This window comes from Leptopilina heterotoma, unplaced genomic scaffold, assembly GCF_015476425.1.
Source record: "Leptopilina heterotoma isolate Lh14 unplaced genomic scaffold, ASM1547642v1 Lhet_144, whole genome shotgun sequence".
Lineage (NCBI taxonomy): Eukaryota > Metazoa > Arthropoda > Insecta > Hymenoptera > Figitidae > Leptopilina > Leptopilina heterotoma.
The window spans coordinates 1,450,791-1,464,692 of NW_025110862.1; the positions used below are offsets into that span (position 1 = coordinate 1,450,791).

The 13,902-nt window shown below is 23.5% G+C and overlaps 1 protein-coding gene across 1 annotated transcript in view; it reads left to right on the forward strand.

The window, feature by feature from the left end:
- LOC122498267 overlaps positions 1 to 13,902 on the forward strand; it is a 70,521-nt gene that overhangs the window by 36,033 nt on the left and 20,586 nt on the right. The window contains exon 4 of the mRNA XM_043605937.1: positions 10,394 to 10,548. Coding sequence (XP_043461872.1) covers positions 10,394 to 10,548 — 155 coding nt within the window. The remainder of the gene's footprint in view (positions 1 to 10,393; positions 10,549 to 13,902) is intronic.

The following is a 13,902-nucleotide window of genomic DNA, read 5'->3' on the forward strand; positions in this document are numbered from 1 at the left end:
TTTATGGTTCATATAACTTCTTGCTTTAATTACTTCTTAAAGTTGCACTCTTCATTCAGAAATTTTTTTTTCTTCCTTTTTCACTCCGGAGACTAACAAATTTTCAATTATTTTTCATTACTCAAAATATTATTTTTGAATGTATAAAAAGTTTTGCAATTTTTCTAAGTGGACGTTTGACTAAAAACTAATGTTTACTACTCAGATGTATATTTTATGGATTTTAAATAACTTGTCTGGCTAAAACAATATTTTACTACTGGGAACGTTCACAAACTGTTTTGAACTAATTTTACTCCTAACATAAATTATTCAGCTTTTTTCCTGTATGATTTTTGGAATTATAAAATTTTAAAGTCTCACTAAGAATTGATTTTTCATAACGCGGTGCAAAAAAGGGCACTTTTTTGCACCTTGTTATGAAAAATATCGTTCGTAACTAGTGCTCAAAAAAGTGCTCATTTAAAAATTGACAACTGCTCGCACTCGTTACGAAATATACTATTTACTACTTGTGTGAATTTTATTGATTTTAAAAGACTTGTCTGACTGAATTAATATTTTACTACTAATTTATACAGTTCTACAATTTTTAAGGTCTGACTGAAAACTGATTTTTACTACTGTGGCTTTTATTACTCGAAAAAGACTTTGTTGATTTTAAATAACTTGTCGGACTGAAACACTATTTTACTACTGATTTTTATATAATAAAATTTGAAAGTCTGACTAAAAGCTGATTTCTACTACTGTGGATTTTATTACTCGACGAAATTAATCTCCGTCTAACTAGGGGAGAGTGGGGCAAAATGGGGTAGGCGGGTCAAATGGGGTACCTCTGTTTTTCCATGATAGGTACTTTTAATTTTTTTATCCTCGACATATATCATTCATGTTGATAAGAAACTGTTATTAATTATGAAGACACTCCAAAGAAAATTTTTTTTTGAAAGTTATACAACTTTTAAGTTTTAAGCAAAAAAAATATGAATTTTTTTCAAAATTAAAGTGCTTACCAAACTTTTTGGGATAATGCATTTAATTTGGCAAGTGTGGTATCTTTTTCAGTACTTATTCTAGAGTAATTTCCAATAGAATAGATTGTTTAATTGTTTACAATAACTTGTAAACATTGCATTTTGTTTTAATATGCAGTGTGGGGCAGAATGGGGTACCTAAGTGTGGGGCATGCCGGAAGCTACGCCGCTTCATTAAAACTATTTAAAAACATTATATTATGCATATTTAAAGGTTTCCTACAGAAGAATCAATATTTTTGTTTGGAAATTTATACCATCGATGTTTCATTATCAGTATATCGATATTTTGCAATATCCATGTTTTTTTGTTAAATTCTAATAAATATTACTTGTTTTTTCATAATAATAAAGAATCCTACTTTTTGTTTGTATTTATAATCTCATACAACAAGAATTTAATGAATTTTGAAAAAATATTCCATGTTTTGTATAGTTATTTGATGACACCCCATTTTGCCCCACGGGTAGGGCAAAATGAGATTTTAGCACTTTCTCAGAAAATACGATATAAGTTCTTTCAAAAATTTTTTTCTCCGCTATTATCATAATTTCCTCAAAGCTAAGTGTACAAAGAAGAATTCTGAAGTTTAGCTGAATCGATTTATTCGTTTGGTTCTCTGTAAACAGCCAATTTCAAAAAGGTACCCCATTTTGCCCCACTCTCCCCTACACGTGATTTTCTCTACTTAAAAGTTAAAACTAAATTTCAATAACTAAAAAACATTTCGTCTTATTCGAATCTGCTTCGAAGTAATTTTACTAATAATGCGAACATTAAAATATAATAGATGTCTGACTAAAAACTGATTTTTACTACTTAAATGTAAATTTTATTAATGTTAAATAACTTGTATGACTAAACAAATATTTTACTACTTATTTTACAATCTATATTAATAAAATCAGACTTCTGTCTGCACATTGCTCCAAACTTGAAAATTTTTATATATTTTTTCGTTTTGGGACATTAGAATTCGAAAAATGTAAAAAAAAAATTTCTGCCTGTCTGTATGCAAAACTTTGTTCGCGCATCAATTGAAAACGGTTTAACCAATTAAAGTGAAATTTGGCAGTCTATTAGGTATTAACGTAACTTAAAATCATAGCCTTATCCGATTAAAAAATATTAACTTGAACGAAAGTTATGACATTTTTCCAAAAAATTCGAAAAATAAAAAAAATGCGAATTTTTTATTTTTTGTAAAATGAATGCAAAACTATCCTTAGCTAACTTTTTCAGATAAATACAACCCATTTCTACAATAAAATTTTTAAAAAAGACGTATTTTGAAAATTTTTTTCGTTTTTTTAGATCAACTTTTTTCCAAAAAAAATAGTGATTTTTAATCTTTTAAAGCAAGCTTTTCAGGAAAAGTTATTTAAGTTTTTTTATTTAAAGATCAGTATGTAAAGTAAGAAATTTGATACATTAGAGAAAAAAAATGAAGCTAAATGCCATAAAAGAGAAGAAAAAATGTTGAATTTTAAGAAATTCAGTTTTTTGAATTTTTGCTAATTTTTCATAATTTTAGATTTTTTACCAAAGAGTCGAGACAATTTAATAAGTAAAGTATTTTTAAAGAGCGCAAAAATAATGAAGCTAAATCCCATAAAAGAGAGAAAAAAATGTTCAATTTTAGGAAAATCGGTTTTTTGAATTTTTTCGAATTTTTGATAATTTTAGATTTTTTACCAAAGAGTCGAGACAATTTAATAAGTAAAGTATTTTCCAAAAGCACAAAAATAATGAAGCTAAATCCCATAAAAGAGAAGAAAAAATGTTGAATTTTAAGAAAATCGGATTTTTGAATTTTTTCGAATTTCTGATAATTTTAGATTTTTTACCAAAGAGTCGAGACTATTAAATAAATTAAGTATTTTTAAAGAGCACAAAAATAATGAAGCTATATGCCATAAAAAAGAAGGAAAAATGTTGAATTTTAAGAAATTTGGATTTTTGAATTTTTTCGAATTTCTGATAATTTTGGATTTTTTACCAAAGAGTCGAGACTATTAAATAAGTTAAGTATTTTCCAAAAGCACAAAAATAATAAAGCTAAATCCCATAAAAGAGAGGAAAAAATGTTGAATTTTAAGAAAATCGGTTTTTTGAATTTTTTGCTAATTTTCCATAATTTTAGATTTTTTACCAAAGGGTGGAGACTATTAAATAAGTAAAGTATTTTTAAAGAGCACAAAAATAATGAAGCTAAATGCCATAAAAAAGAAGGAAAAATGTTGAATTTTAAGAAATTCAGTTTTTTGAATTTTTAATAATTTTTGATTTTTTGCTAAAGGGTGGAGACTATTCAAATAGTAATATTATACTACCGAAATAGCTAATGGTAATTAAATATTAATTTTCCGGTCAAATTTAATTCCCGGCTATTTTCCGATTTTCCAGATTGGTAGAAACATTGTTAAATGTATTGGTAGAAACTAAAACCCGTCGAAGACGGGTACGACAGCTAGTTATATATAATTTTAAAGTGTGACTGAAAACTGATTTTTACAACATGTGTGAATTTTATTGGTTTTAAAAACTTGTCTGACTGAAACACTATTTCACTACTGATTTTTACAATTCTAGAATTTTAAAGGCTGAGAAAAAAAATATTTTTACTACACAAGTCCGAATAAAACTGTATTCTACTATATTGATTTTTAGAATTATATTATTTCAGTGTCTGACGAAAGACTAATTTTTACTACTTTTAGATTTTACTATTCGAAGAAAGTAAGACTGTACGCGATTTTTCCTACTTAAATGTAGATTACAAAAATTTGAAATACCTTCTGCCTAATTAAAAATGTATTTTCCCACTAATAAAAAGTTAAAATAATTGAAGTCTGACTAAAATTTAATTTTTGCTATACAACTTTAAATTTAATGGATTTTAAATAACTTGGCTGACTGAAACAATATTTTACTACTGATTCTTAAAATATTCTACGATTTTAAAGTCTGACTGCTGATTTTTTATTGCCTGTGAATTTTATTACACGAAGAAATTAATCTCCTTCTGACAGAACATAATTTTCTCTACGTAAAACTAAATTTCATTATGACTAAAATACATTTTGTCTTATTCGATCTCCTTCGAAGTAATTTTACTTATTTTTTACTGATTTTTACTGGCTGTGTTAATTTTATTGATTTTACAAAATTTTTCTGATTGTATCAATATTTTACTACTGATTTTTACAATTGTACAATTTCAAAGTCTGACTATTTTATTATTACTAATAAAAAATTACAATACATAGGTACATATTTTTAAAAGTTTTATGCACGTTGTCTGACTAAAACAGTCTTCTACTACTGATATGTACAATTTTTTATTTTAAATATCATTAGAGGACTTTGAACCGTTTGTCTGTCAATAAATACCCTTCTCTACTGAGAATTTGGTTGGAAAGATTATAAAAAAATTTGTCCGACCAAACAACAATATTATTACTGACTTCTAACGATTAAAAAAATCTACAACGTTTTTCGTCTGATGGAAAATTGATTTTTAGTGATAATTAGTTACTTTATTTTGTTTAAATATTTGCAATTTTAATTATTCTCATTTTTAAAAACTCTCTATAATAGTCTGACTAAAACTATGTTTTACCACTGCCAACATATAATTGAAAGAATATTAAACGTTTGTCTGACTAAAATAAGTTACTACCACTGACTACCCTATAAGAAGAATTTACATATCTTAATCTGGTGAAAAATATCGACTTTTACTACTTTCTTTGAAATTATATAGTCTGACTGAAACTATAGTAACTACTACTCAAATACATTTATAAGAAAATTACAAATTAAAATAGTAAATAAATGAATAAAATAACTTAAGAAAAAAAACGTGACGATTACAACGATTTACAGAGTATCGTCTGACTGAAAACTGACTTCTACAAGTGTTAAAAGAGTTTTACATGCAATCCGTCTGACTAAAAGTTTCTTGCACTACTTTCAACAAGATTGTAAGAATTTAAAACGTTTCGTCTGACACTAACTGTCTATTTCTCCTCACATCTCAGCGATTCGGGAAACTGTAAATTTCTTTTTTTAAAACTAACAATATTGTCATTAAAACGCTGGTCTGACTAAAACAGTTTTTACTACTAATAAAAAAAATATAAATTCATAAATAACATTTATCTGATCTTATATGGACATTAACATTTTAAATCAGTTTCTTTAGTTGCAACACTTTTTGAATTAGAAAAAAGTTACTTTACAAATTTAAGAACTTTTTTTATAGATTTAATATTTCTATATGTAATATTTAGTACTAATTTAATATTTGTATTTTATATTTATTAATTAATATTTATTATTTATATTTTAAATTTAGTAATTAATATTTAATCCTTATATTTTATACTTAGTAGTCAATATTTAATATTTATTATCAAAATGATTTATTAGATTGTCGTGAAGAAAAAGTTGAATAATAAATCACAAATCGAAAACAGAATATATTAATGAATAATATTTTAATGTCATTTTGATTACAATGACATTAATATTAAAAACCCGAAAACCCAATAGAATATTATTTAATTAAATTTCAACACTGACAATTCAGAGGGAGAGACTTTATTAATATTCTCTCTTTTTATAGTTCTATTTTATATATATATATATATATATATATGTTAGGCTCAAAAGCCGAAAACGGCCAATGGCCGGAAAAAACAGCCAAACCTAGTTTTGGCAAGTGCAATTTTGCCAAAACTAGGTTTGGACGTTTCACTTCGGCCATTGGCCGTTTTAAATTGACAAAAATAGTTTTGGCAAATCGACATTTGCCAAAACTAGGTTTGGACGTTTCATTTCGGCCATTGGCTGTTTTAAATTGACAAAACTAGTTTTGGCAATTTGACTTTTGCCAAAACTAGTTTTGTCAATTTGACATTTGACAAAACTAGGTGAGGCATTTCAAATTGTGAGAAAGACCGCTTCGTTATACAATAGGAATATATTTATTTAAAAATGTGTCATTGATTAATACTATTTACAATAAGATGAAATTTCTCTAACAAAAATCCATTGATATTTTGCACATAAAAGTTAATGAAAAAAACTTTTTTAACACTTATTTATTTTTACACAGACTAATTTATCTTTACACAGGCTAATTTACCTTGTTGACGATTTCTTATTTCATACACACAATTATTCAATACAGAAACAATATGTGACCTGGTCTATGAAAAGGGACCTTACGTGCGAAAACAAGTTTTCGAGAAAACAGCAGTTAAAGTTTAACTTAGAAAAACCCTTGTAACTTTTTTTAATATTAATATTTTTTTATCAAGTTAGGCTTATTTTCTTTACCGTGGATTACAGTATCAAAATAAAAAACATACAAGTAATGACAAACATTTTTTAATAATTGTTTATATAAATTAATAACAAACTCCCCAAACATAGAAAAAATAATCTAAGTTTTCAAAATAGCAACAATAAGTACATGCTAATTCTAAACAAATTTCCTATTAATACGGCGGTCTTTCTTTTTCTATTCTTTCTTTCTTTCAATTTCTCACAATTTGAAATGCCTCACCTAGTTTTGCCAAATGTCAAATTGACAAAACCAGTTTTGGCAAATGACAAATTGACAAAACTAGTTTTGGCAAAATTTAAATTGACAAAACTAGTTTTGGACAAATTTAAATTGCCAAAACTAGTTTTGGCAAATGTCGATTTGCCAAAACTAGATTTGTCAATTTAAAACGGCCAATGGCCGAAGTGAAACGTCCAAACCTAGTTTTGGCAAAACTGCACTTGCCAAAACTAGGTTTGGCTGTTTTTTCCGGCCATTGGCCGTTTTCGGCTTTTGAGCCTAACATATATATCTTTTAAGTTCAAATTTGAATATAAATAATTCAAATATTTCTCTCTCGCTCAAGACACAGACTTCAGGTGCTAATAAAAAATTAAATTTAATGAAATAAGAATTAAAATGAAGGTAGAAAAAAATTGTATGTATTAAAAAATATATATAAAGTTAAAGTAAGTAAATATATATCTATAGAAAAAAAGAAAGTAGGTCAATAAATAAATGGTACTTTTCCCCTTTTGCTTTTTTAGAATATTTTAACGTTTTGAGATTTTACGTGAATACATGAAATATTAAAATATATTGTGAGATTAAATCGTGATGTTAACAATTTCTATATAAAAAGGAAGCAATGCAAAAAGGATGTCTTGAAATAGAAGGTGTGAGATATAAAAGGAGAAATACTGCAAGCTCCAGGGCATTCTGTGAGAGCAAGAGAGAATATATAGGTTGTTAGCAGTTCAACATCATGTTCTGCAAGTTCCCAGCGACCTTTCATATCGCGGTGCTTTACAATTTTTATTATCTTTACCATATAAAAGTGCTTTTTGTGAAAAGTGATCGTTGAAACTCTAACGGGTGTTAATGGGCTTGTAATAATTATATCTATATTAAATTAATGTCTTTACATAGTTATTATTATCTATATTGAGATTAATGTCTTTACATAGCGAAATAATTATTTCGAAATGTTAATTTACATATATTTTTACAATTTTCTTGAATAAATTATTGAAATTCTTGAAAAAAATTGAGGGGCTGGATACTATAATGTGTTACGCGCCATTTACTTAACATTGCGCGTAACACCTTATAGCATCCAGTCCCACAATTTTTAAAATAATTGAAATTTTGCAAAGAAATTTATCAAAATATTTAATAATAATTGTATTCTTCTAAAAACTTTTATTGAAAATAATTGAAATGATGCGAAAAATCCAAACAATTGAATTCTTAAATAGAAATTTTATTAAAAATAACTAAATTCATGCAAAAAATCCAAAACAATTGAAATTCTGTATTGAAAATAATTGAATTCTTACAAATAATTTAAAATAACTGGAATTCTGACAAGAAATTTGTAAAAAATTTGAATAATTATTAAATTCTTTCGAGAAATAATTGAAATTTTGCAATGAAATTTATCAAAATATTTAATAATAATTGTATGCTGATGAGAAATTTTATTAAAAATAATTAAATTCATGCAAAAAATTCAAAGTAATTGAAATTCTGTAAAGAAATTTATCAAAAGATTTAAGAACAATTGAATTCTTATATAGAAATTTTATTAAAAATAAGTAAATTCATGCAAAAAAATTCAAAACAATTGAAATTCTGTATTGAAAATAATTGAATTTTTGCAAATAATTTAAAAGAACTGGAATTCTGCCAAGAAATTTGTAAAAAATTTGAATAATTAGTAAATTCTATCAAAAAATTTTATTAAATAAATAATTGAAATTATATCAAGAAATCTATCGAAATTTTAAGAACAATGAAATTTTTCGAGAAATTTGATTGAAAATAACTGGATTTATGCGAAAGATTCAAAATAATTAAAATTCTGTGTGGAAATTTATTAAAATATTTAAGAACAATTGAATTTTTATATAGAAATTTTATGAAAAATAACTAAATCCATGAATGCATATTAATAAATAAATAAATAAATGTGAAAAATTAAAAAAAAAAATTGAAATTCCGTATTGCAAATAATTGAATTTTTGCAAATAATCTAAAATATCTGGAATTCTGACAAGAAATTTATAAAAAAATTTAATAATTATTTCATTCTTTCGAGAAATTTTATTGAATAAATAATTGAAATTCGGACAAGAAATTTATCAAAAATTTTAAGAATAATTAAATTTTTTTGAGGAATTTTATTGAAAATAATTGAATTCTTGCAAATAATTGAAAATGATTGAAATTCTGCAAAGAAATGGTATCAAAACATTTAATAATAATTGAATTCTTCGGAGAAATTTGATTGAAAATAACTGAATTCATGCAAAAAATTCAAAATAATTGAAATTCTGCAAAGAAATTTATAAAAAATTTTAAGAATAATTGAATCGGATGTTTTATTAAATATTATATTGAAAATAATTGAATTCCTGTAAAGAATTAAAAATAATTGGAATTCCAACAAGAAATTTATAAAAAAAACTCTTAATAATTATTGAATTCTTTCGAGAAATTTTATTGAAAATAATTAAAGTTCTTTAAAATTTCTAATTAGATTCATTTAAAATTCATATTTTCTAAATTTTCAAATTGAAAACTTTTGAAATTTTATTTATTTGTTAAAATTGTAAATGTAAACGCAACTTTTATAAAATTCAATTATTTTTGAAATGTTTAAGTAAAATTATTCGTTAAATATTATTTGTAAGTAATAATTTTATAATAGTTCTTTAAGAATTAAATTATTTAAAGTAAATTATTTCTTGAGAAATAGAAAAAAGCTTTTATTAGAATTAGTGGTAATTTTACAGTTTATAAATCAAACAAAAGAAGAGACCAAAAATTCAAAATTTTCTTATAAATTCTAAAATTATTATACTTTTAGAGTAATTTTAATAATTTTACTATTTTTTTAAATTTTTGTCTTGAAAATATTATCAAAATTTAGGTTATTTTTAGAATAATTTTAATTTCACTTTTTTAATACTGTTTATCGTAAAGATAAGGAGTAAATAATTTCATCAGAGAGAATAAATTATAAATAAATGAATAAAAACCTAATGTCAGCTACAAAATATAATTCGAAATAGGGTTTAAAAATTTGGAAAATAACTTTCTTGGTTACAAATATAATCTCGATGATAAAAGAGATTTATGAACACAATTTCGATTAAAGGCTAAGGGGAAAAAATAATCTAAAATCTAACCGTTTGCCACTTTTATAGAGTAAATATAAAAAAATGACTAGAAAAGAAAATAACTAAATGAAAGTTACAGGAGTAAACTTTTAAACAATAATAGCCAATAAAAAAATGTATTCAACAAAGTAGTTCAATATAATGCATTTTTCAATAATTCAACAAGTGAATGACACATTTTTTACTAAATTATAATATTTCTTTAAAAAAAAGGAATTAATATAAATCAGGAATATAAAATCCCTATTAAAAAAAATATTAAAAGAACAATTTTCATTTTAGAGAAAAGGACATTTTTCAATTTCAATTTTCAAAAAATAGAAATTTTTTCAAGTCCGGCGGTTTGAACCATAAGAAATAAAAAGAATAGGAAAAGAAAAAAAAAACTATTGATATTGGAGAGTGCACTAGAGAACGAAAAATGAAAAAAAAAGTCTTCGACTCAAGGGAATAAAACGTATTTTCCAGATGACTTTCTGTCATAAAAATCTCTGTTTTCCTCTCACCCTCTCCCACCCCCTTCATATATAATATAAAACAAATATATTTTAGTAACTTTATCTCTTATTCTTTGAAAATTTTTTCGTAATTTCTTTCTCTTTATGTTCATAAATAGGTACGACAAAAAATCGCAGTGGTTCGCCGTATCGTCAAAAGGAGACAAATTCCGGAAGTATAAGATCCGGCGGAAGTGGAACAGCTCAAGTGAACCTCGGTTATGGAACAAATGCATGGGCTGATTCTAGAAGAGCCAGCAGTTCAGTTTCTCAGGTAAATTATTCAGAGTTGAGTAAAGTTCCAAGGACTTGGAAACAAAAAAGAGAAAAAAAAAGAAAAAAAGGAAAGTAAAATATTCTCTGTTCCCTAAAGTGACTGGTGTTGCGCAGATAATGTTTAAATAAAAGTTTACTTTACATTCTAAGGGAAAATTAAATTTTTAATCATTATTTTTTTTTATCTTTTTGTGTTTGTGTTTTCTTATCTGGTTATAAAATTGTATCGCGAAATAAATTTACTACTATAGTAATAAATAATAGAGATAAACAAATTTTGAAAAATTTACGTTTTTTGTTTATTGAATTAGTAGCTGAAAAATTGTATACATTCGTAAACTATTTCAAATGTAAATGAACTTTACAAATTCAGGGTTGCCACGCTTTTGCTCATTTCAAATTCCCTGACTTTTCCAGGTTTTTTTAATTGGAAAATTCTACAACAATTCAATTATTTAAATAAAAAAAAAATAATTTATTGAAGAATTAAATGTTTTTTGAAATTCAACTCTCATTTAAAGAATTTTATCAACAAATTTTAAATAGGTAATTAAAATTCTTTTGAAGAATTTCAATAAAATTTTTAAGAATAATTTCATTTTTCGAGAAATTAGATTAAAATTTTATTAAAAATAATTGAATCTCTGTAAAAAATTGAAATGAGAAAAGTTTTTGAAAATAATTGAAATTTTGACAAGAATTTTATTAAAATTTTTGAAAATAATTGCAATATTGCCAAGATTATTTATTAAAATTTTTAAAAATAATTGAATTTTCAAGAAAAATTTTAATATTTATAAAAATAATTGAAATTTTGACAATAAATTTTTTAAAATTTTAATTCATAATTGAATTTCTGCGAAGAATTTTATTACTTTTGAAAATAATTGAATTCTTGAGACGAATTTTTTAATAATATTTCTTTTTAAATACCTAATTATTTTTTATACAAAAATAAATAATTTATTAAATAATTGAATGTTTCTTAAAATTAAATTCTCATAAAGAATTTTATGAACAAATTTTTAAATAATTGAATTCTTTTGACGAATTTTAATAAAATTTTAAGAATAATTACATTTTTCGATGATGTAAATAATTGAATTGCTATGAAATATTTGTTATTTATAAAAATAATAAAAAGTTTGCTTAGAATTTTATCAAAAAAATTTTTTAAAATAATTCATTTCTTGTGAAAAATTTTATTAAAATAGTAGATATTGAAAATCATTGAATGGAGGAGAATTTAAAAAAAAAATTGAATTTATTAAAAAGAATTTCATTAAAATTTTTGAAAATATTTGAATTTTTGAGAAAAATTGTAATATTTATAAAGATAATTGAAATTTTGACGAAAACTTTTGTAAATTTTTGAACAAAATTGAATTTGTACGAAAAATTATATTATTTTGGAAAATAATTGAATTCTTAAGACAGATCTTATTAAAATTTCTTTCTAAATAATAGAATTCTTCTGTGTAATTTTATTGAAATAGTAGACATTGAAAATAATTGAATTTTGACAATTTTTGAAATAAATTAAATTTCCAAGAAGAATTTTATGAAAATTATTTTGAAAAAAAATTTATTGTTACAAAGAATTTCATTATTTATGAAAATAATTCAATTTTTTTAAGAAATTTATTTAAAAATGTATTTTGAAAATAATACTTAAATTGTAATAAATAAATTGTAACAAAAGTTTTTGAAATAATTGAATTTCTTTGCTAAATTTAAATAAAATTCAATCGTCATTAAAATTGTATTAAAAATTAAAAATAATTTCAAGTCTGTGATGATTTTTATTATGTATTTATAAAAATAATTAAATCCCTGTAAAAAAATGTTATTATTCATGAAAATCATTGAATAATAATTTATGGAAATAATTTGTAAATAATCAGGGTTGCCACAAAAAAAAATTTATATACTTAGTAAACTGCAGTAACTACTGAAATAAAATTACAGGCGTCAAGTCTGACTAAAATTGACTTAAACTACTGATAGTCATATAATGAGAACTTCAAAATAATTTTTTTAATAAAGCCTTTTTAAAAAAACAATTGTGATAATTATTCTTATTATAAATAAAAATTTCTTACTTGACTTAGTTGAAACACTCTTCTCTTAAGGGACATTGAATTATGATCTTATATTCAATGGATTTTTGACTCACCTGTAACAAAAAGAAAATTTCTTCTTTTACTCTCGTTTTTATAATTTTTTTCGAAATAATAAAAATAAAAATGCCTCAAGTATTGTAGTGACTACTACGAAAAAATTACTTTTGTTCAATACAGCGATCATTTTTTAATAATACACCCTAAAAAAAATTTTTAAATTATTGAACTAATAGATTTAATAACCTTGCCTGACTAAAGTTGATTTGAACCAGTTGTCAAGTCTGAATAAAATTGACTTGAACTACTTATAATAAAATTACAATTTTTTCGAACTATCTGTCTGACTAAATCGTTCTTTACTACTAAAAAAATAGCATTTTTTCATTATCACGAAAATATTTTAATAGAGAAATTTAATTCTAATGACAAAAATTGTAATAAATAACAAAAATACTTTCTCCATGAGGAAACAATTAATTAATAATGACTAATAAAAAATTCACTGCCTGGCATTAAGAATTTAAAAAAATATTATCTGACAAAAATTATTTTCTCTACCTAATAACAGTAATAAGAGATAAGTCTGATTAATAAAAAAGAAAGAAAAGAACGATTTTAATTGAGCTCTCTCTCTCCTCTATAACTGTGACAAAAATCACAAATATCCTGTCTGATTGAAATTGACTTTTACTACTGATACTGAAATCCCAAGATTTTCAAACTTATTGTCTGATTGAAACCGGATGTTTCAATCGCAAGAATGTGAAGTCTAACTTTTTACAGCTTTTACGAAATCGCAAGCAACTTGTCTGACGGAAATTGACTTTTACTACTCACAGTAAATTACATGAATATAAAACTTTTTATGTGTCGGAGACAAAATCTTATTAACTGATACTAACAATTACAAAATTTGAAATCTTACGTTTCAAAAATATTTTTTATTAAATTAATTATAGTTTTAATAATTAATATTGATATTAATTAATTATTATTATTATTATTAATTATTGTTATTCTTTATAATTAGTTATTGATATTAATTATTACTAGCAACAATTACCTAACTTTTTATCTCATTTTTAAAATAAAATTAGCAAATTTTAAAAATAATAGAATTTAAAAATTTATAATTAAAATTTTTGTTGAAAACATTAAAAAAAAATCAATTTTGAAGAAATTAGAAATAATTGCAGAAATTCAATTATTTTCTAAACTAATAAAATTCT